Raw genomic sequence first — 24672 nt, 5'->3', positions numbered from 1 at the left:
TAGAGAAAAGACCAGGTAGATGTGTATAATGAAAGTGCCACTAAAAAATAGAAAGACAAAAAGTTTTGTAGGCACAATACTTCAAGGTTGCTTAGTCCAACCAGTTTTTGAGCGTGTGTTTCTGACTTACCATAAAAGTGGAGGGTTTAATCGGCTGATCAGGTATTCATTGCTGTCCAGCTTTTGCAACCTCCTAGATTGAAGACTTGGATCTGTCCAGGGCATTTGTTTTTGTAATTGATGTAAATTATACCATTTTTGTATCATTTTCATGCCTTTGGATACATGATCATTTTTGCTACATTTATGTGAAATGAAATATTTATAAAGAAGTGAATGAATTAAATAGATTGTACTTTTGTTACCTGCAACCCATACAGAGCTGCTATTACAGTCTAGGATTGCTTGTGTTGTTGCATATGAAGAAGATGATGATTCTTGGAATTATTTTTGCTTTTAAAATAATGTGATTAAAGATGCCTTGCTAACATGTGAATTCAATCCTGCAGCTTGGGTAAGTTCAGGTAAAGTTGCTAGACCTTTCTAACCTAGTCACGAATTTGGTACTGTTTAGGTAAACCCACTTGATCTCTTTGTCACAAATTGACAATTTGGTACTCTTTAGGTAAACCCTCTAGACCACTTTGGCACAAATGGACATTTTGGTACTATTTAGGTAAACCCTGTTGACCTTTTTGTCACAAATAGACATTTGTACATCAAGACCATTGGCTTGCAAGGACAGTTTGGAACTGTTTAGCTAAGCCATCTAGAGCTGTCAGTCACACATGGTAAATTTAAAACAGTTGGGTAAATACTATACACCACTCAGTCATTAATGTTTAAATTTGGTACTGTCATTATGATCACATAATTTAGGTAAATTCTCTAAACCATAAAGATGCCACATGTATCCGATTATTCTGTTGCCCACCCGTTGTTAATAACCTGGGTAATAAAATGAGCCATTGAGTACCTGTTTTCATATACAAGGTGTCAGCCAGTGCTTGGAAAGGCAATACTCGCTTTGTTTTCAAGTCGACAAACCATTTGATTGAGCTGTGAATTCATGTACTTTTTCAGTGTCAGGCAGAGATATTGTGCTTCAAGTAAATAATTTACCTTAATCCCATAGCGTTTTTTCCCATAAGACACCCCTTTGATTGCAATGTGAGTGTGGTACAGTGGCTGGCTGTTAGATCTTGCTTGACATGGGCTCAGTTGCAACCTTTAATAGATATCACAGTCTGTATGATCAGAGTGTTATACAGGTCAAGCTCAGTCCATAAATAAGCATCTGCATAAGACATTGAGACCTAGGAAAGGGAGTTAGACGATATTTACAATGACTAGACCACGATGATTTACTAGACATCAAGAGAGGATGTCAGAACTTTAGCAGACAATAAAAATGAATTCTTGGAGTTTGTACCAGATGACATTAGGGAGTGATATTTATTGGATAATGTGAATTTTAAAGAAGTGTTGACCTAACTTAAGGTTTGTACACACTTAATAAAATTTCCCTTTGATCAGGTAATGGGTCATTAGGATTGACAGGTACCCAGTAGAAGTGTTCTAAGAGTTTGACAGCTTTACTAGACCAGTCTGTTACAAATGGTGAAATTGGTTAAATTTGGTCATCTTTAAATGAAGCCTGTGGACCACTCTGTCAGACATTATAAGTTTGGTACTATTTAGACCACTAAGTTACACATGGTAAATTTGGTACTATTTAGGTAAACTCTCTAGACCACTAACTTACACATATTAGATTTGGTACTCTTTATCCTTGAGACCACACAGTCACAAGTTGGCTTTCATTAGGTAAACCCTCAAGATCACCCAGTCATACATGGTAAATTTGGTACTGTTAATGTGGCAAAAGGTGCTACACAGAATATGTACATTTTGTTCCTTAGTTTTTTACAGTTAACTGGAAGAATCTGCTTAACCCCACACTTTATTATGGGATAATCTGATACCATCCTTTTGTCTGGAACTCCTTCTGCACAAAATCCTCCAGGTGAAAATTTATGAAGCCCTTAGGATAATCTTAGTATGTATATTGTCTGTGTGATAATCTTAGTATGTAGATTGTCTGTGTGATAATCTTAGTATGTAGATTGCCCTTAGGATAATCTTAGTATGTATATTGTCTGTGTGATAATCTTAGTATGTAGATTGTCTGTGTGATAATCTTAGTATGTAGATTGTCTGTGTGATAATCTTAGTATGTAGATTGCCCATGTGATAATCTTAGTATGTAGATTGTCCATGTGATAATCTTAGTATATAGATTGCCCATGTGGTAATCTTAGTATGTAGATTGCCCATGTGATAATCTTAGTGTGTAGATTGCCCATGTGATAATCATGCAGAGATTCTTTGTTTAATCTTCCTTGCCTAAATATGAAACATGCAATCTGAGTATCAGGAGACATAATATTTGTAATGGACTTGAGACAAAATTGCCAAGCCAAGCTGAAAGAAGTGGGACAACTATGGTCTACTTTTTCAACATTTCTTCATTGGGAATTATTGCTCAGCCCCTTTTATTTTATTTTATTTTATTTTAAAAGAATTTACATGCAAAGGTAAATAGAATTGGAAAACAGCAATTAAAAGTCACATTGAAAATAATAATATATACAGGATGACCTGTTAACAGTGTAAATGTGTCCAGGACTCACTTATGTTATCAGCAGATGTCATCTATTTCAGAACTAACATATGGTAATAAATATATTATTTTTTAAAATTAATATACATGATTTATAAATTTCAATACAAGAATTATTGCAAGATAGAAAATTATACACCTAAGCAATTAAAATGACCTTTTTTCATTTACATATAAAGAAAAGTATACTACAAGTAGATAAAATCATTTCCTATAAATTAAGTTTTGTGATATCAAAGAAAGTGTTCTAATAAAGCATTACAGTTAAATGAACTGGAGCAGTTTTCATTATATGTACTGCAGTAGGGATAAAGAAAGGACCAGGCTGATGTATGTATAAAGAATATGCAACTGAGAAATGAATTCAAAATACTTAAAAGTGGGCTCAGCCCAACCAGTTTTTGAGCATGTGTTTCTGACTCACCCAAAGAGTGGAGGGTTTAATCGGCTGATCAGGTATTCATTGCTGTCCAGCTTTTGCAACCTCCTAGATTAAAGACTTATATCTGTCCAGGGCATTTATTATTGTAATTGATTTAAATCATATGATTTTCATGTCATTCCAAGCCTTTGGATATATAATCATTTTTGGCTACTTTTATCTGAAATGAAATATTTATGAAGTAGCAGATAAATTAACGTTATTATACTCTTTTGTAGCAGCTACACAGGGCTGCTATTTCAACCTAGGATTTCTTGTGTTGTTGATGATGGTGATAATTCTTGGAAATATTTTATTTCAAATATTGTGATAAATGATTGCCAACATGTGAATTCAGTCCTATAGCTTGAGATATTTTAGGAATACCCTCTAGACAATTCTGTCACACATCGACAATTTTGTACTGTTTATATACACCCTTTAGACCACTCTGTCAGACATAAAGAAGTTGGTACTGTTTAAGCAAACCCTTTAAATTTCTTGTCAAGGAAACTTGACCCCTCCCCCCTTACATCCAGAAAAGTCATGACAGCTGGCAGTTTGAAAATCTTCTTTGAATATCATAAATGATTACACACACAGCAGTATAATAAAAAAAAAACAGATGGTCTTTTCTTGGATACATTTTCAGCTAGTAGAGCATCAGTCCTTGCAAGGGACTCTTGTTTTTTAGATCACAGTGTTTGCAGGTATCCCCAGATGGTTAATCAAAATGCTATTTATACTAACCCTTGAAGAGATAAGGGACCAACATCCATTTAAGATGATGAGTTGTTTAAACAAGTACTGATAAGCTTGCATTCGGAAAACAGAAAAGTGAGAATGAAAAACTTATGACCATTTTGTACATGTACTTGGTGGGAACATTGCATTGTTTACAGTACCCACAACTCTGAGGGTGTCACAGGTCTTTGAATAAGAGTGACCTCTCAGTCAACAGGTTGACAGTTTCTATTTTTGGCCTTGGATTGTTGTTCAGAGTTATCTGTCAGTCACTGGGTTGACAGTTTCTATACTTGGCATAGGGTTGTTATTCAGAGTTGTCTATATTTGACCTCAGATTGTTTTTTAGAGTTGTCTGTCAGTAAATGGGTTGATAGTTTCTCTATTTTGCCATGGTCTGTTATTCAGAGACAGCACCTACAATATAATGAGAAGTAATAGACCTTATCACCCCTGTCATCTCTGAGATGTACAGTATGCCCATTGTGTTCACTTGCACATTGGAACAGTTGACTTACAGAGGCAGGAGCACAATGGTTCAGTAGTTAGCATGCTGTATGTGGGTTTGAATACTATCATTGATAAGTAATAGACCTTATCACCCGTCATCTCTGAGATGTACAGTATGCCCATTGTGTTCATCTACACATTGGAACAGTTGACTTACAGAGACAGGAGCACAATTGTTCAGTAGTTAGCATGCTGTATGTGGGTTTGAATACTACCATTGATAAGTAATAGACCTTATCACCCGTCATCTCTGAGATGTACAATATGCCCATTGTGTTCATCTGCACATTGGAACAGTTGACTTGCAGAGAGGCAGGAGCACAATGGTTCAGTTGTTAGCATGTTCTGTGTGGGTTTGAATACTATCATCAGACCAACCCAGCTTGGATAGCATCTCAAATCCTTGGGCAAGGTACTTTGTTCCAATTGTTTTTGCACTCAATAACCTACATTTGTGGGTCCTAGGTGGCCAAGTTGTCTAAAGCACTTGCCTTTACTGATCACTGCCGTCTGATCTCTGCCTGCATGGGTTCTAATTTCGGGCTCAGCCATTGTGGATATGTGAGAAAACTTGAGAGTAGCTTCCCATGGTTCATAGTTCTTACTGGGGTTTTCAGAGGTTCCTCCGCCACCAAGTATACTGGCTGCCATGTATAGCCTATCATGCGCTGAAAAAATTACATTAAACCAATATAATCACAAAGCAACCTACATGGGCATGCAATTATTTTGTCCACAATATTATAATTGAATTCATTTTGTCAAAAGTTATTTTGTGGATTGTTCATTTCGTCAAGCTAAATGTTTAGCTGACATTTATTTGGTTGACAAATGCATGCTGTATGATGTACCTCTCCAACAACTGTTGATGCCAATACTAGCTCAACTGATGGAACCTGGAGACTGTTCAGATGGCTGGAATAGTGATATCTCCATTGTTATGTGAATTACATGATCACTGTTTAGAAACGCCATTATGTTTTTCCTTGACCTTTTTTGTTCAGCTTAGATATGCCTGTACCCTTATAAATAGTCTTATATCTACAACTGCTAGTGGGGCCCCGCGTGGCTGAGTGGTCTAAAGCGCTCTCTGTTACGGATCACTGCCATCTCACCTATGTCTGCGTGGGTTCTAGTCTCAGATTTGGCCAATGTGGGTATGTGAAAAGCTTGCCAGTAGCTTCTCATGGGTCGGTTCTTTCTGGGGTTTTCCCAGGTTCTTCCTCCACCATTAATACTGGCTGCCATGTATAGCCGTGTGCTGTAAAATGGCGTTAAACCCTACAACAACAACAACAACAACATCTGCTACTTGTAACAGAAGTATTGTCATCAAACTTGAACAACAGGGTCTTTTCAGAAAAAATTATGGGTTTATTTACTTGGCCACGGGGATCCCCTTTTAAAAGTATAGCTACATATAGAGAAACATATATCAGGCATGACTTGCATGTTCAAATTCATCAAAGATCTTGTTGCCATTCAATAACTTTGGGATCAGCAAAGTTTAATTCTTGCTTGTTTGGTACCAGATTTAAGCTGCAGCATGCAAGTTACAAGGGGTCCACACCTAAGCTGTACTCACAGCTAATCTGATTGAACAATCACTAAAAGTACTTTGAGGGGCCTCGAGTGACCGAGTGGTCTAAAGTGCTCACCATTACGGATCACTGCCATCTCACCTCTGTCTGCATGGGTTTGAGTCTCGTGTTCGGCCAATGTGAGAAAGCTTGCCAATAGCTTTTCGTGGATTGGTGGTTCTTTACGGGTTTTTCCCATGTTCTCCCTCCACCATTTATACTGGCCGCCATGTATAGCCTATCTTGTGCTGAAAAATAGCGTTAAACCCTACAACAACAACAAAAAGTACTTTGACATTTGTTGCATGCAAAAAAATAGGTAATGAACAACTGGAAATTTGAACAATTTGACAAAGTATATGTTTACATTGTTCCTCATTAATTTTTGGTAGGACAAATGGCGGGGGGGGGGGTTAATGTCATGACCATCAAATCACACAAACTCAAAACACATCAGACACACATGCATACAGCTGAAAATACATTGTAATATTCACCCAGATTTTCGTCCAGGAATAAAAAAAGTCAGAGTACAGTAATGGAGAAAGTAGTGTTTAATAAGGAGAGTGTTGTCAGACTTGAGAAAAGGAGTAACCAACTCCCTTTGATATTGGATGTTGACCTTTCATTTAATATGAATAATCATTTTTGTTGATTTTTGTTGAAGCCAATAATTTTGAAAAGGTAGACAATTAAGCCAGATCCTTGTTTATTGAGTGTGTCTATCAGTAATTCAGAAAACTTATTAAACTTCACTATTAAGGTAAAATCTTTGGAATGATTGAATACTTTTGTTAAAAAAAGATATGCATTGATACACTTGAAAACAGTCAGTATCTACTACTGAAAACCTCATAGCTAGTAATTACAGGTATCAGTTTTGATAAATATGCATCAGCAATTCTTCATGCTTCTGTGTATACACTTTTGCACACAAACAAAATAAATCACTAATTAATGGAATGTTGACATTTTGTTTCATGTTTTCTTCTATATACTACATCATCATCATTGCACTTTAAAAAAAGAGTAATGCCTTATACCCACTGTTATGTATATCTGTATCATGTATATTATTTTGTAATAATAGTTTTTATAAGAATCATTTGGTTCATGACATTTTTAGGACTAAGATCCTATGAATGGGTTTTATAATTTGAATGAGCCATGTAAAAATATGTGCATCAATTTCATTAATAAATTTCAAGATCCATGTACCAAGTTGTAATAAACAACATGTCCAAATAGGCCATGAGTGATATGAATGAAGGTCAAAATAACATCACATGATCCAGTGAGGACATTTATACTGTCCTGGATCCAGATTGGTTAAAGGAGAACAGCTGATTTGTTTACTGATAAGTTATCTTTCAAAATGTAGATGAGCCTGGAATCTCATTCTAGAAATGTATTGCATTGTTAGCATAATATAATTGTCTACATAAGCTAAGTAGAAAGTTGAATTTTCATTCTTAGAGTTTGTCCGAGGTTGAAAGAGTGTTGAGGACATTTATTAATTTACAGTCATTAGTTTTAGGTATCACGGTACCAATTGTTTTCCATGTACCTCAATGCTAATGTTTTGTGAAATAAATATACTTGCTATCCTACCTCCACATGCATGTCACACACTGTCATAGAGAACAATGCTAGATTGTCAATTTGACAAGGACAAAACCAGGTACTCCAGTGCATTTAAGAGAGATAACTCTGTTGGAACTAGACAGGGGTAAGAGTTATCTAGTCACAACAGACTCAGTTTCAGCCAGGTGTACCACATTTTAAAAAAATCCTAAAAAATAACTAAATATTATCTAGATAGGAATTAACATAATCTCACATGTTGCCAAGAGGCTGAACTTTTTTATAAGCCTAACAGAAAGTACAACTCTTACATAATGCACCAATCACAGCTAGTGTTGTTCTTTGTTTCTGAAGGCAGTGTTCCCTGCACCTTAAGCTCCACCCACCTGAACTTGCGCAATTGGTACTGTTATACCTGCAATTACCTAGCTTAGAAAATTTATTTTAGTAGACAATAGCAAAACCAGATTATTTTGAGTTTATTCTAAGGACAGTTGGATATTTACAATACTATTCAAGGAAGAATTTTTATTTTGGATTTTGCAATGAATTTACATAAAGACATTTGGATTTAAAACAGTGATTTCTTCTGTTGTGTTAATACATAAAGAAGATATAGGTATTATTTTTGTATGATTTAATTATGTTTATATGGCTGAAACATTTAAGTCGCAAGCATCAAAACAATGCTTTTGAATAATTCTCCTGCCTTTCCCCCCACAGAACAGTATTTATGAGTGTCAGAGTCTCTAACAAGTCCAGCCTCCCCCCCCCCCCGATAAAAGTGAGCTATTTTAAGAATGCACATTACATTTTGTAAACATAGCAACCAATGTTATGCTGAATGACAGGAACATGAAACTAGCCAGAATTATTTCTGAGAGATCAACAATGAATTTTACAATTAGAAAAGGGAGGTAACTCATCAGGTTCATAAAGGTCAAAGGTCAGAGTGTAAAATATTTGCCTATTGTTTAATATGGAAGAAGCAAATTCACTTTCTCTTCATTTATTTTGTTATTTCATTGCAAATAAATGAAAAGAAACATTTTCACCATATATTTCTGTCACTTATTGCAACAGTTTTAAATTTAAGTTGACTCTATTCCTATATTCTAAGACTTCTAAATTCCCCATAATTAAGGTCACTACTCACACAAACATACCTCATGGAAAATTATGTAAGCAAGAGAAAAATGATCATAATTAGCTTATTTTCATGCTTAACATCAATATGAATGTAGCATTTTATTCAGAACATCATACATAATTATATAAAAATTAAAAAAAATAATTGCAAACATTTTTATATTTTCTTTAAGGTGGCGCTATACAGTTTCGCATTTTGCATAGGGTTAGGATTTTAAAGAAAAAGAATTTCCCCAGCTTTCCTCACTGGTTATACTGGCTATTTAAAAAAGACCTTGTATATCTTAGGTATAATGCAAAGAACGTTTAATTCCCTTTATTTTGGTGTATGATTGATGGGTGTACTATGGGTTATAGAGTATACAGCTTGGCCTTACTTCAAATGTAGCTAAGTGCTAGCTCTACTTGGTCATTTTCACTTCCTGAACTTCAGAGGTCAATTGTATAAAAAAGAGCTGATAACTTTTTTTACATTTTATATATTTGGTAATTCATTCATTGCACTTTCAGAAGCTGGTATTGTCTAGTCTGGCAAAATTATTTTATTATTATTTTATTTCCCTATTTTAATAGCTGCTATGTATAGTGCACTTTAGACTAATTCAGACTGATTTTTTAACACAAGGGAGCAGTCATTTTAGTTAGCAGTGTGCTTAAATCATGTAAAATTTCCAAAAGTACAATATCCAAAAGAAATATCATCCACATTACATTAATGTAGCATAGAGATATGCCAACATTCTCTCCACTGTGCATGTTTTAAATGCGAACTACTTCACCTTACATACGTCACTCTCTCAAAAGTACATATTAGCTGGTGAGCGCCACCTTTTATCTGGTGAGTGCCACCATACAAGACAATACCAGCTTCTGAAAGTGCAATGAATGAATTACCAAATATATAAAATGTAAAAAAAAGTTATTGGCTCTTTTTTATACAATTGACCTCTGAAGTTCAGAAAGTGAAAATGACCAAGTAGAGCTAGCACTTTTTTGAAAGGTGTACATTTGAAGTAAGGCCAAGCTTTATACTCTATAACCCATAGTACACCCATCAATCATACACCAAAATAAAGGGAATTAAAGGTTCTTTGCATTATACCTAAGATATACAAGGTCTTTTTTAAATAGCCAGTATAACCAGTGAGGAAAGCCGGGGACATTCTTTTTCTTTAAAATCCTAACCCTATGCAAAATGCGAAACTGTATAGCGCCACCATAAGCACATTAAAATTATCATTTGGAATACCTTTGGAGTGTAACTGGATTGCATCCGATCAATTGGAATTGCTATAACTATTTTATTGAATAGTTATTCACACCATACTGTAAATTATTTTTAATTCTTTCACTTTGTATTTTAGAGAAATAAATTTATATTTTTAATGTTATCAAACTTGTAGGTTGTTGCTCTTTCTTTCTTACAAAACTATCCTGTGAAGTACTAACATAGTAGGTCCATTTAGAAAAAATATCATTAAACTCTAATGTAGAGTCAGTATCAGTCCCTCTTGGGCCAAGAGGAGTATGGTCGTCTTGTTTTTAAACAGTTTTATAGTTCGGTATTGGCTATTGCGCACAACAAAAGTTTGGAAAAATTCCATGAATTGATTTGGGGAGGGGGACAAAGAAAAACTGTAACAGCAGTTTTGATGAGTCAGTTACTAAAAAGCATCTTAAGGGATAGCCTCATAATCATTTTTCTTGAGATGATAACTGTTCTGTAAACATATATTTTCTCCTTGTTAGCTGTTTTCAGAGGGAGAAAACCTGGATATGGAAGAACATTACTGCAGTTCAGTGTCTGTTCTTTGGTGCCTTGGCAGCAGGGATGTTTGGTATCAGCCTGGTGAGTAAATTACATTGTTTGCCTTCATAAAGATAAAGCAAGAAATAGCATTCAGACATATAAGAAGACATATTTCCAGAACTAAATTATCAAATTGCAAGACATTATTTCTTTTCTGGATATTGACTGTTAGTATTCATGTTTGTTAGTGTTCCTGTTCATATTTGTCAATTTTTGTAGAGGATAGGTAATTAGAAGAGAGAGACATAGCATTAATTTTCCTGGCAGGAGTGGCATTGTGAGGTTTATATACAAATTTTCATGTTAAAGTGATCTTTATACCCTAGGCTTCTTGATTTGTATCTTTGTCATACACCAAATACAATAAAGCAACACACATAGCAACAGTATTTTTTCATGGAGAATTAACCACTTTGCTAGATGATATAGTGGGCAGAATGTTGTTAAAGTTTTTGTTTCCAGTTAAATTCTGCTTGATGTTTCTAGAATGGCATCCACAGAATATCACTCAGACCGTGCACATAAATTCACATGAGACTATGGAACATATAATTGTTAGGTTACAATTCAACAATAAGGTAATGGGGTGAAACAAATTTCCTGATTTTTCAGAAAAATATTGTAGCTTATCACATAGCATGGAGTCACTGATCAGTTTGTATAAAACTTCATGTTCCCAAGTTGAATACCTTTCGAAGTCAAAATTATAACGCCTCACCAAATTTGCATAAATTTAGCTTTAACAGTAAACTAGTTGAAGATTCAAATTGTAATGACAGCCCTACTTAAAAAAAATTGTTGTACAAACTTTACAAATTGTGTGTGTGTGTGTGTGTGTGTGTGTGTGTGTGATTAGGATTTTTAATGTAGCTTTAAAAATTTTTTAGTCATATCACTATGATGTCTGCAGTGTGCCAGTTTATAGTTATGTCTAGCACTGAGCATCATGCTGCAGACATGTAGCATGATGTCCCACCCAGTCACATTATCCTGATACCAGGCCAGCCAGTCCTAACACTAACCTCTTAATGCTGAGCGCCAAGCAATGTAGCTGTTAGTATCATTTTTGTAAGTCTTTGGTGTGACTGGGCAGGGGATCGAACCCATGACCTCCCACTTCCGAGGCAGACACTCTAACCACTAGGCCACTGGAGTGGTTTTACAAATTGTAATGACAGCCCTACTTCAAAAAATTGTTGTACAAATTTTACAAATTGTAATGGCAGTCCTACTTCAAAAAATTGTTGTACAAACTTTACAAATTGTAACGACAGCCCTGCTTCAGAAAATTGTTTTACAAATTTTACAAATTGTAATGACAGCCCTACTTCAAAAAATTGTTGTACAAACTTTACAAATTGTAACGACAGCCCTGCTTCAGAAAATTGTTGTACAAACTTTACAAATTGTAATGACAGCCCTGCTTCAGAAAATTGTTGTACAAATTTTACAAATTGTAATGACAGCCCTACTTCAGAAAATTGTTGTACAAACTTTACAAATTGTAATGACAGCCCTGCTTCAGAAAATTGTTGTACAAATTTTACAAATTGTAATGACAGCCCTACTTCAGAAAATTGTTGTACAAACTTTACAAATTGTAATGACAGCCCTGCTTCAGAAAATTGTTGTACAAATTTTACAAATTGTAATGACAGCCCTGCTTCAAAAAATTGTTGTACAAATTTTACAAATTGTAATGACAGCCCTACTTCAAAAAATTGTTGTACAAATTTTACAAATTGTAACGACAGCCCTGCTTCAAAAAATTGTTGTACAAATTTTACAAATTGTAACGACAGCCCTGCTTCAAAAAATTGTTGTACAAATTTTACAAATTGTAACGACAGCCCTGCTTCAAAAAATTGTTGTACAAATTGTAATTTCTAAATGCCATGGTCATGGTTTTTGAGTACAAATTAAAATTAATGTTGAGAAATTTTATGTAAGTCAGGCATTGTTTGTAAAGATGATATTGGAGAATTCATTACAAGTTTATCCTCTTTTATAATTCATAGATACAAGGAAAGATTCAGATTGATTGATTGGTATTTAATGGTACTTTAGCACAATATACGCTGTATCATGCAGAGGAGAGTTAAGTGCCTTTCCCAAGGTCACACTGAGGTATCTCATCATCTAATACATTAAAAAAAGGAATCATTTAAATAAAAGATCTTTTTTCTTTATGTTTCGATCTTTGGATCAGAATATTTTTTTAAATTTGAATATAAACCATGTGTATTGAGATGAACATAACTTAGGGTACATTTCTCTAAACTGATTTATGTTGGATAACCTTTATTTATTCATTTCTATGTTGCTTGATTTAATGCTAAAATTTGTCAGATGATGCTTATCATTTAATTCTGTTGTAGATCCCTTACACATCTATCCATAAAGAGGCAAAGAAACTAGTGACCCCAGAACTTTTCACATTGCGATCCCAGCTAGGCGACTTTCATTTGACAAGCTCGTATGGCTTGTTTAGAAGGTATACTTGCACAAGTTTCTTATTTGAAGCTTTGTAATCAGCCATAAAGGAGAAATAGAGAGAGTGTGAGAAATAGTAATTTAGGGTATAAGAAACATTTTGCAGTTGAATTCATTGTTTAACCAGCTTAAAATGTTGAAAATGTCTGACTTCTACTTCCTATAACCTTGACCTTGACCTTTTAATGTTTGGCCTTCAGTTATTATGACTTCTGAATCTATGTGCTATGTCTGAGGACTAATTTTTGTTGTAAACAGCCATTTCTGTACATTAGGCTAAAGGTGATGTGTGTTGCTTTGATAAACGTTTGTCACAAGACAGAAAATGGAACTTAACGTTAATTATATCCCAAATGGATGAGTGCCTGATTTCACCATTGATCTCCTGTAGTTCGTGTCGGAACCAAAGGGAAAGACAGGACAAGCATGACTGGATGTGAAAATGTAACTTTACTTCAGGTCTTTACTAGTAGATACTTGCATAAAATACATGATTTTCTTTTGCTGTGAAAGTATTGATGAACCAATGCTGCTATACATAATTCCTTTCTGTCAGTTATTTGCATTTATTTCTTTCATGACCTAGAACAATTTCGTAATTTAAATACAAAACTGATTTTATACAATATTAATGATAATATTTTTTCACTTGGTATTTGCATGAAAAAAATAAGTACAATGAGATTAAACAGCCTTGATAGATGATAAATGACATTTTGCTAGACATGAATGTATTTTCTGAAGTCAAAATAAATTAGTGTTTGTTGATATCAAGTTTTGCTGGTGTTAGTCCAGATTTTGTAAAACATTTTTTCTCACTCCTTTGTGTAAAGTAAACCATAACCTATGTATGTTTTTACTCCTTTGTAAACCATAACCTATGTATGTTTTTACTCATTTGTGTAAAGTAAACCATAACCTATGTATGTTTTTACTCCTTTGTGTAAAGTAAACCATTACCTATGTATGTTTTTACTCCTTTGTGTAAAGTAAACCATTACCTATGTATGTTTTTACTCCTTTGTGTAAAGTAAACCATTACCTATGTATGTTTTTACTCCTTTGTGTAAAGTAAACCATTACCTATGTATGTTTTTACTCCTTTGTGTAAAGTAAACCATAACCTATGTATGTTTAAATTATAACATCTTATGCTTAATTTTACTCTTCCTTAGCACTTCTGACTCATCAGGCATGACAAATCAGGATTGTGGTGATTTGTTTTTATTTAACTTTTATTAGTATTTTTTTAATATTTAACTTTTATCATTATACCAGTAATACACATGCACACAAATTCATGTGAGCAATTAATGTATAACATGATACGGGTAATCCTGCATGGGTTTAAGTGGTTATTCAACTCATATATGGCTTCTTTTCTCCACATAGAATTAGGGGCAGTAATGAAAAGAAACTTCTCAATTCCAAACTCTTATCCTTCAGTCAGCCTCAAAAGTTATTGTGGTCAGATATTTGTCTTAAGTGCATCATGGGCAAGACATTTTTCAAGCAGTGTCAATAAAATGTGTTGTTAATTAAAAAAGAAATTAATATTTGGTAATAACAGTGGTTTGAAAATACTTGGTTTAGAAATTAACAAACTTAATATTATTCAAGTTGTTGCATATTTTGATTACAGCACTCGCTTGCTATAATGTTGTTCATGGGAGCCATACAAGTGTGTAGTCTTTTTGGTGAATATAGAGGTATTTTATGCATAATATTACTATTAAACAAGGAAGGGGGTCCATGACCAAGCCTTATGGTGAGGTTGTACTGTATTTGATCATGTTTTTTCCAAGATTTTTTGTGCATTTTTCAAGTCTTGAATTTATACACTGATGAACATAAAGAGCTTGTTGTGTGAAAAGAAAACACTGATTGAGTACAGCACTTTCTCACTGTAAAGCTTTACATTATAACATGATTACTATGATAAGGTGGGCATGGATCTCATTAAGTGGCTGTAAAATTAAAATGCACTTCATTAGAAGGTGTTCTTTCAGTACGACAGTATACTGTAAGGCTCACATGGATAGTGACCACTCCGGTGGCCTAGTGGTTAGAGCATCCACCTCAGGTGCTGGAGGTCGTGGGTTTGAACACTGGCATAGTCATACCAGAGACTTCTAAAAATGGTGCTAGCAGTTGCCTAGCTAGGCGCTCGGCATTAAGAGGTTAGTATTAAGACTGGTCGGCCCGGCATCAGGATAATGTGACTGGGTGGGATATGATGCTGAATGTCTGCGGCATGATACCCCAGTGCTAGACATCACTATAAACTGCCACACTGCGGACATCATAGCAACATGACTGATTTTTTTTTTTACATCTACGTTAAAAATCCAAATCACACGCATATACACATGAACAGCATTATAATGAGGGTGTACCATACTTTTTAAACTTTATTTAAAAAAAAATTGTAATGACTCTTTAAAAGTACACATTTTTGTTCACATTGAAGCATGATTTTTGCTATTTCTTTCATCACAGGTTCCCTATACTTCATTAGAAACCAGCACATATTACAGTGTCCCCAGTTCTCTGCGCACCTGGCATGATAAACTTGAACCCTTTCAGATTACAAGTTCTTATGGACTCTTTAGAACGTAAGGAGACCATGGATTTTTTTTTAAATCTTTCACAAGCATGTTATAGACAACATATGTAGATCAAATTTGATAATAGTTTAGATAGTGAATCCTTCATTATATCCATGCTTCTTTTAAAAAGCAACTGCTCTGGTGGCCTGGTGGTTAGAACATCTGCCTCGGGTGTGGGAGGTTGTAGGTTCGATCCCCAGCCGAGTCCTGCCAAAGACTTATAAAAATGGTACTAACAGCTGCCTCGCTAGGTGCTCAGCATTAAGAGGTTAGTGTTAGGACTGGTCGGCCTGGTATCATGATAATGTGATTGGGTGGGACATCATGCTACATGTTTGCGGCATGATACCCCAGTGCTAGACATCACTATAAACTGCCACACTGCATACATTGTAACGATATGACTAAACATTTTTAAAGCTATGTTAAAAATCCAAATCACGCACACACTTTTAGAAGCATCAGGGATATTGTCATAACCCTCCATCTGTCCATTATGACCTCACCTCCTAGACCACTGGGTGGCAGTCTACTGATCTTGTTGTTATGTTGCCTTTATTCTAATCATCGCTAATGGTGGGGGCTTTCTTACCTCCCACTCATGGGCTTCCTGAGGGGGCCAAAGTTCAGATGTACAGAACTTTCAGTTACTCTGACATTTTCAGATATTTTCTGATGAAAGTTTAATATACAGTCCTAGCAGAAATATGCATCATATATGTAATGGATTTTGCTTTTTGACCACCTTGATCACTAGCTGTGGGAGTAGGAACAAGGGGAAAAGGGAGTGAAGTATGCAGTAATAAAAATACATAACTATTTACAATGACAGGCGATTGCATTATTTAGTTTGTTGCACCACTTGTACATAAAATTTACTTAAATTTTGCAATAAAATTGGAGATGTGATTATGATTGGGTGAAAGTATGTATGGATGGACAGTCAAATGGGAAATCGCAACATCCACATTGTTAAGGCATGGGTATAATAATAAAGTGATTACCATCAATTATTTTTAAAACTTTCATGTGATTAACCATGGGGAATGGAATGTACGTGTATCAGTAAATATTTAAAGATGCTAAAGTAATATTATTCACAATTCACAATCTCAGTTGAATTATTTTTGTTTGCCTTCTTCGAACCTCAAGGATAAATATGATAATGCAGTCAAACCTATCAGTAGCACCCACCCCCTGGGAAATGTCAAACTGGACTTTATCCTTTGTAAACAGATGCAGGTAAAAATGTCTTTTGAACAAATATCATTCAATAAAAAAAATGAACAGCGTATTTTTGTTTTAAGCACCATGATGAAACAGTAATTAACAGAATATATTGGATTGTAAATCAGAGGATTGGCTCTTTGTTTGGCCAGCTTGTATAATTAAACTTAGGAAGAGCTGTTTACATTTCAAACATATCTGGATCAAGCAGTTGCTCAACTTGCAGAGAACAAGAGATAGCAGACTTCGATGGGGAGCTTGTTTGGGATTTGGAATGAAAAGAAACTTGATGTGACTGTTGTTAGTAACACATGAACTGAAAAACTCGGAATGCCTTTGCAGCATTGAATGACCCTGATGAAAAGGGATCTAACTTGAATAGCTTCTCAAAGATTAATTCTTATCAGAGATGGCTTTATTTTATATTCATATTTAAAACAATATATCAAACTATATTTGTCTTTTCTCATCATAGTGTTTTCTTCAAATTTTATGATAAATCGTTTTGTTTCTATGATTCAGAACAGTAGTTTCTTTTCTTAGCATTTAGGGGCCAGAACAGTCTTTTTTTAAATAAAAAACATCTCAACCCATGCACCTAAATACAGTAAAGAGGAATATTTTTTTCCCTGGCTATTAAGGGGTCAAGATGCTTTTATTTAGTTAATGTGCAGTCCCTCATGATAAAATCCGCCTTGCTTTGGACCCATTGACATCTTTGATTTTTACTGACCAGAGTACATTGCATATAAGCGAATAAGAAATGTTTACACAGTTATTCAAATGATACTATTTTATCTAATAAATGCTTTCCTCATCAAATTAAAGCTTAATTTGCATGCACAGAGTGGTCACTGTCAATAGTAACCGCTTAAAGCAGGGAGAAACCATTATTTGGTTAGAATACATGTGGCTGCCTACTGCAGAAAGCAGCTGACCATTATGTATGGGACTTCTCTTAGATAATTTGCCAGAGGGAAATTAGAATGTCCATTGTGACCAGGTGAATGCTACATAAAGGTGATGGTTAGGAGATGTTTGACTGTATTCTACATTTGCATTGTATTGAAAACTGTTTTATTATATGAATGCATCAGTGTAGTTTCCTGGAGATTACAATTTGTGGTACTTTGTTAATTTTTGCTCACCAACCATAAGGCCAAGAGGGTTTATATTCTGGCATCGTGTCTGCCGTGCATCATGCATCTGTCAAAAGCTACTCTTCAGACATTATTCTAAACCAGAACAGTTTTGACCAAATTTGGCACAGAGCATCTTGGCATGAAGGACTTAAAAATTTATGCAAATTATGCAGTCCCATGATCTAATAAAGCTGTCATGCATCTGTCAACAAACTTTTTATCCAACTTGACAGAAATCATAATGGTATGAAGATGTTTGCACATTTCAACAGTATGTGCCAATCATCCATCTGACTTGCCTGCCATTGCTAAAACTTTTCAACATTTGTTAATCCCCAGACGTTTGATGAAACGTGTAGAAAGCATCCTGGACTGAAAATGTATCAGGTTTGTGCTGACATTACTTCAAATATGGCTACTGTCACTTTAAAAAAAAAAAAATGTAAACTTTGGTTCCTAACATAAAACACTAAGAGAATCTGACCAAGCTTGACAGAAAACAGCCATGTGTAAAGGACTTTAAATTTTGTGCTAGTAATGCTGATCTGCCATAAAATGTGGCCACCATTAATAAAAATAGGAAAAAGACCTTTAAACTACTGTTTCCTTGGATTGTCATCAAAATTGTGCCGATTTTATACAAATAAATTACCTCTCCTGTATATCAGAATGAAAACACTGCTGTATAAAAGCTTTAACAGTGGCAAAATGTATAGTAATGTCCTATTTAATTGTACACGGTCAAAACTATTATAGTAATCATCTTCATATAAAGACCACCGTTGCATAAAGAATAAGTTTACTTTGTCCCATCGATTCATAAATTGGCACATTTTTACCCATGTATAAAGGTTATTCATAACCACTTTCTGTAAACTTTACATTAGTGTGAAGTGAACATAGCAGCCACTTTTCTGCCACCAATCATCAGCAGTTACATTTTTTAATTGGCAATTATTTTCTAAAGGCCATGATAGATTCTCATTATACTTGGCACAACTTCAAATGAAACTAAGACAATTAATTCTGTCACATTGAAAATTTGTGTTAGGGTTTTGAGTTTTGAAAAACTGTGTTTGCTTGTATTGCATGAACCCCTTGCTGGAGGATTTTGTTCATGCTCAGAATGAATCATCATGATGCTAGGGCAGTTCATTCTGCATCATGTTCCGGAGATGATTCATGCAAAAATTTTACGAACTGGCTAACTTGGAAAGTGGTGATGCATGAAAACTCTCACAAATGAATTTCAGGTTTCATATATGAATAAGTACTCTGTGCAGAATACACCTTTATTCAGTCAATCACCCTTAAAGTGCTTGTAGAAATGGTAGAAATTGTAGAGCTTGTTGCAACGTTTATTTTTTCATAACTCCTTACACATCTATCTTGATACAAACGGTTGTTAAACTAAATCTGATTGGCACATTGGGGCCCATAATAAGTATTGTATAGAAGCTTCAACCTTGCATCAAGGAAGTTTTACAAATGCGCATTTATAATACAACCTGTCTAGGAGACCCAAAATTCCCGGCATTGTCCATCTTTAGATGATGATTTAGTTCATTCAGCAAATACTGGCTGATCATAGTAATGAAGACAACTTTTTTTAAAGCTAGGAAGTATTTCAGATTTTAGGACACTGGGAAAGTGTAAATGGAGATACCAGGTGAGTGATTTTGAACCAAAAATCACATTAAATATGAACCCAATGTTCATGCTGGATGGAAAAAAACAAGGCATGCCAGCCATCCCCTCATTTCAACGATATTTCAAAATTAAATGTAGAAAAGGCAGATAAACAAGCCAAATTAAATACAGTTTTAAAGTAGAGTGCACTTTTGGTTTCTCTTCTCGTCATAATTTAACCCAGTGGGATCATGTGCTACAAAACTATATAACCCTGATATAAAGGTTACAGTAAATCTAAAAAAAAGAATCTAGAAACAAAATTAAACAGTAAAGATGTTTATTTTATTAAAATACCTCTGTCAAAGAAGTAGACTATGGCATTAGTGAACTTAAAATCCTAATACAGCATTACGGAATAGTGACTCTAGCATAGTAGTCAGTAGAGTGCTAATTCAAGAAAGTTAGACTTTGGCAGAGCTTATGTTTGTGAAAATTCTTTTTTTTTTGGAACAGAATTTTTCAAAAAACAATACTGTGATCTGTGAAATGGAGTTCTCAGTACAGAACAATATTTATACACAGATAAGAAATAAATTATGCTGAGAAACAATCAACAAGTTAATGCTTTTACAACTAAAAGCAACATCTTTTTAAGATTTTGAATTTAGTAGGGGTCTTACAGAGTAGATCAGAAAGAGAGATGGATATTAAAGTGTCATGTAAATATTGAACTATGGCCATTTCCTCTTCCCCTTCCTTCTTGTTCTACTCCCCCTTATTTTTGTGGGAAGGGGGAAATCCCCCTTAAGATAAAATCCTGGGAGCATCTCTGATGTTCACTCACCCATTAACCTTGTGGTATTGGTCACAGTCACTGAAAATTTGCATTCAATTTTTGGTTTTTCATTTCATTTCATTCCCTTAATGGATTTTTTATGGCTGAATCAGGGAACAAGATGTATTCTGTATTTAAATAATAATAAGGGTTTGTTTTTTAAAAGGTCTAAAATAGTTGTAACTTTGCAAAGATATAAGAAGCTGAAACTTGAACACAAATGTAACATTCTTAATATTTCACAATGACAACTAATTTGTGTTATACTTGACTACAGGATGACAGGTGTTGGAGGTCGACCAGAGGTTGTCATTGAAGGCAGTAATTACATGGATCGTGGATGGAAAGAATACGAGTTTCTGTACAAGCCAGGAAATGTAACTCGAAGACCTTCCATAATTGGTGAGATAGAGTGATATGAACTTTAAAAGGTCTTCCTTATAGTAATGCTTATTGTAAGAGCATTTGTTATGTGGTGTCTTTGTTGTCATCATCCCTGATGAATAAAGACTAGTTTCTTAGGTGCTTAATTGCACATTGTTGTCTCTGTTTATAATAATCCATGTGAAGGTTCACATTATCTGCGGTTGGTGAACCTGTTTCTTGTTTTGCTGGCTTTTGTTGTCTCTCTATGTATGTGTATGTGTGTATATATATATCCATGTGAAGGTTCATTGGCTGATGGACCTGTTTCTTGTTTTGCTGGGGGGTTATTTTTCTCTGTTTCTTAAATAAAAGATGAAGCTATATAATAAAGATATTAACAAACTACATGCTTATAAGTGGAGTCCAACTGCAGAGTGCATAGACCCAGCTTTGTTGTTATATAATGTGCTGGCAGATCTAGATCAAGGCAGTTTGCTACAAGTAATCAGTTGAACAAACAACATAAACTCTGATTAGCCTGTGCATTAAAAGATGGCACATCAGGGTCTGTGTTGTTTGCAGTTGGACTTGACTTTTAAGCAAGTGTATGTAGTGAGTTAAAATTGTAAATGCTAAAGGAATTTCACATTTTTTTGTCAATTTTATGTTCGTAGAGCTTGCTTTTTTATTGGGTACAAAGTCTCATCAACTGTGGTTGTCAAGCAGCAATCCAGAGCTGAGAAGACAAAAGGCCCCATTTCCTATCAAAAACATGTCCACAACTGTACTGACAGATGTGACACTCTCTGCATAACCACAGCAATTTTATACTGTGGATTTCACTATATGAAATGCTGTTAAAGGCATTTTACTATTTTTTGTTTCCATTTGTTTTTGCACTGCTGCTGAGTGGTAACACATTTGCTTTGTACTTCTGTGACCTAGGCCTCCTATTCTTAAAGCATTTTGAATCTCAGACTCAAGTTTAAAGTCCCTAACTCTCCACAGTCTGTAACTTAAATGAGAATAAACCAAGCTTCACTGAACATTCAGATTTTTCTTGACTTTAGTCCTACTACTAGAGTGTCAAATGTTCATGTTATATGTGCACTTGGGCATCATATCTGTTTTTGGCAGTTTTGAGCTTGAGATATTTTACTTAAATTATTTCAAGAATAATGGGCTAGGTTTGATCATCATACTGAAGCATGCATGGTTTTAAATGGCTGCCATCTATTGTTGAAGGAGTGTTATTTAGTGAATTCAGTAACAACCTCTTAAATCCAGCAATTATGGAAAGACAAATTAAAGATGAAGAGAAGACCTTCTTCGTAGCTCTTCCCATAACCCTCCTTTACCGCCACTAGGTTGTATATTCAGCTTGTACATTTTTCTGGACATGCTGTACATGATGCCAGTATCATAAAATGCAAGTTATACTTTTTGGATTGTTGACCCATCCACTGAGAAAGTCTGTGTAGTATTGAGTTAAAAGATACTGATTATTGTTTTAATCATTATTTTCTGAAATTTGCTCATATTTATGCGAATTTTCACATTTGGGAACAGGGTTGTGAGCATGGTTCTTTTTCTGATCTTATGCTCCAGTACAGTATCATATATGTTCTTTATTGTCTAATCATTAGTACACACTGCATGTATTTTAACCTGTCCCAGTAACAGATGTGGTTATTGTTATTCAACACTTTTGGGGTTTTCTTTTGCATTTTTTAGTTCTTATCACTTCAGCTGAACATTAAAAACAAAATGCACAAAGTGCAACATCTCAAGTCGGTGAGGACACTTGCGATATTTATCTCTCTTGCTCAAAGTGTTTTTCCACTATTGTTGTTATATGTGAACACCTTTGGATTATTTACAGTCTTATTATGGGTTTTTTTTGTTCTTGTAATACAGATTAAACAATGACAACATTATGTGACAAATTCACAAGGACACTCGATACATATCTCACTTGCATTAACTTAAGTTACTGGGTACATGTGAAATGGTTAGAAAGAATTTGATCATTTGTTTGCTAAAAAGCTTGAAGTGATGGGTCAGGTGGCTTGGAGTTTAAGGTAGAGAGTGCTCCATTATTTTAGCTGCCTTAGTGGTCATAAATCTCCCTGCATGTCCAAACATGGTCATCAGGCTGGTAAATCCAGGTGCATGGTTTGGCTCTCAGATTTTGACTATCAGTATTGCCAGCCTCCCATATTTTGATGCCACTGATTTGTTTGATGTTGGATTGTCCATTTCAGCTCCTCACCAGCCTCGACTCGATTGGCAGATGTGGTTTGCAGCACTAGGTAGTTACCAGCACAATCCCTGGTTTCTTCACCTTGTTTATCGCCTCTTTGTCAACCAGCCAGAAGTGCTGCAACTAATGGATCAAAACCCCTTCCATGACAAACCTCCCAAGTTCATTAGAGCCAAGCTGTATCATTATCACTTCACAGACTCCAGTACTGGGCCAGGAAGGTAATTATTTACAAGATGAACTGATGACTCTGAACAATTTGCATCCTTTTGTCAGATACTTTTATTGAGATATAATATATATATAGCTTATTTTGAAGAAAAAGGCTGCTCAAAAATGTCATTTTTGTTAAGTTAAATGTATGCAAACCCTTGTAGTGCTTACCATATATTATGAGATCATGCATCACAAAGAAAATATGGCACATTAGGAAGATACACGTCTTTCCTTGCCAGGGCCATTAATATAACATTAACTTTGTAACTTGGCAGGTTTCAGCATGATGCCCATTCCAAGCATGTGCAAAGGTAACTGTTTGCCCATCCTATCTGAATTGTTTCTCCAGTTTCCTCTACATGAAATACCATCCAAACCATATCAATTGTAGTTATGACTAGTGTTGTTCCGATTATCGATTATAATCGATCATCAGTTGGTTGAGGAAACCAATAAGATAATCAATTGCGAACTCCATAATCGATTGTGTGTAATGGAAGACTACCTTTTAGTTGTATGCAAAGCACAAAGGTTAGTAAAACACCCAGCCACTAAAGTTGACCTGAAATATATTAATTCCCTTCACAACTACATATATTAAACCATAGGATATTTCATAGGTGCAAAATTTCATAACTAGGAACATATAGCCATTATTACATGATCAAGTTGTTAAATAGTTGAGTTAATAAATTTAAACACATTTTGATGATTTGTTTCAGTTTAAATGCAACATTATTTGTAGTATTTGTAAACAATGACAAACAAGAAAACCATGTCCTTCTACACCTAAAATTATAGACACATCACATGTGAATGAAAGGATTTTGGGGGATTGTAGCAGTATTTCAGTTATCAGCCATAAAAAGTTGCGTTCATTTAACAAAGCTGTAGAACAAAAATAACACACAACACAATAGACAAAAATGTAATATTTTTATCAGGTTAAAGTATTCGTGTCATTAAAAGAGATTACTCCTGTACATTTGTTCACATTTTGAACTCTTGATCAAAGATATAACTGTATAACAAACAAAAATTAAAACTTGCTCTTAGTAACTGATTATAATCGATTATCAGTTGGTTAAGTGGAACCGATTATCGATTATGAATTTCTGACCAATTCCCATCACTAGTTATGACACAAAATTGTATGAATTTGTACAAGTCAACAAAATTAGATTGGTCCTCCACTATAAAAGAGATGCTGTCAGGGCACTAAAGTGTAAAACTTGTGCACTTCAAAAGCAGTGATGCATGAGAACTCCCACTAACTAGTTTTAAAGTGATGCATACAAAAATGTACTTTGCACAATATACAATTTTTATTTAACTAAAGCTTTTGTCGCAACATAAGTCATGCCACTGGTAGAGGTCTCATATTGCTTGATGTGACATCAGTTATGCC

At 34.8% G+C, this 24672-nt stretch overlaps 1 protein-coding gene across 2 annotated transcripts in view; it reads left to right on the top strand.

Annotated features, from left to right (window-relative positions):
• LOC149787798 (lipase maturation factor 2-like) overlaps positions 1-24672 on the top strand; it is a 151935-nt gene that overhangs the window by 114316 nt on the left and 12947 nt on the right. The window contains exons 11-14 of one of the 2 annotated variants that reach the window (XM_089974009.1): positions 10421-10520; positions 15474-15589; positions 20697-20821; positions 23050-23269. In XM_089974009.1, the coding sequence (XP_089830135.1) occupies positions 10421-10520; positions 15474-15589; positions 20697-20821; positions 23050-23269 (561 nt within the window). Of the gene's footprint in view, positions 1-10420; positions 10521-12859; positions 12976-15473; positions 15590-20696; positions 20822-23049; positions 23270-24672 lie in introns of both variants that reach the window. The other variant, XM_089974008.1, reaches the window with a different exon arrangement.

Source organism: Sinohyriopsis cumingii, chromosome 11 (assembly GCF_028554795.1).
Source record: "Sinohyriopsis cumingii isolate HCF-2022 chromosome 11, ASM2855479v2, whole genome shotgun sequence".
Classification (NCBI taxonomy): Eukaryota; Metazoa; Mollusca; class Bivalvia; order Unionida; family Unionidae; genus Sinohyriopsis; species Sinohyriopsis cumingii.
The sequence above is the reverse complement of the archived record's forward strand: the minus strand, read 5'-3'. Positions and strand labels throughout refer to the sequence as shown.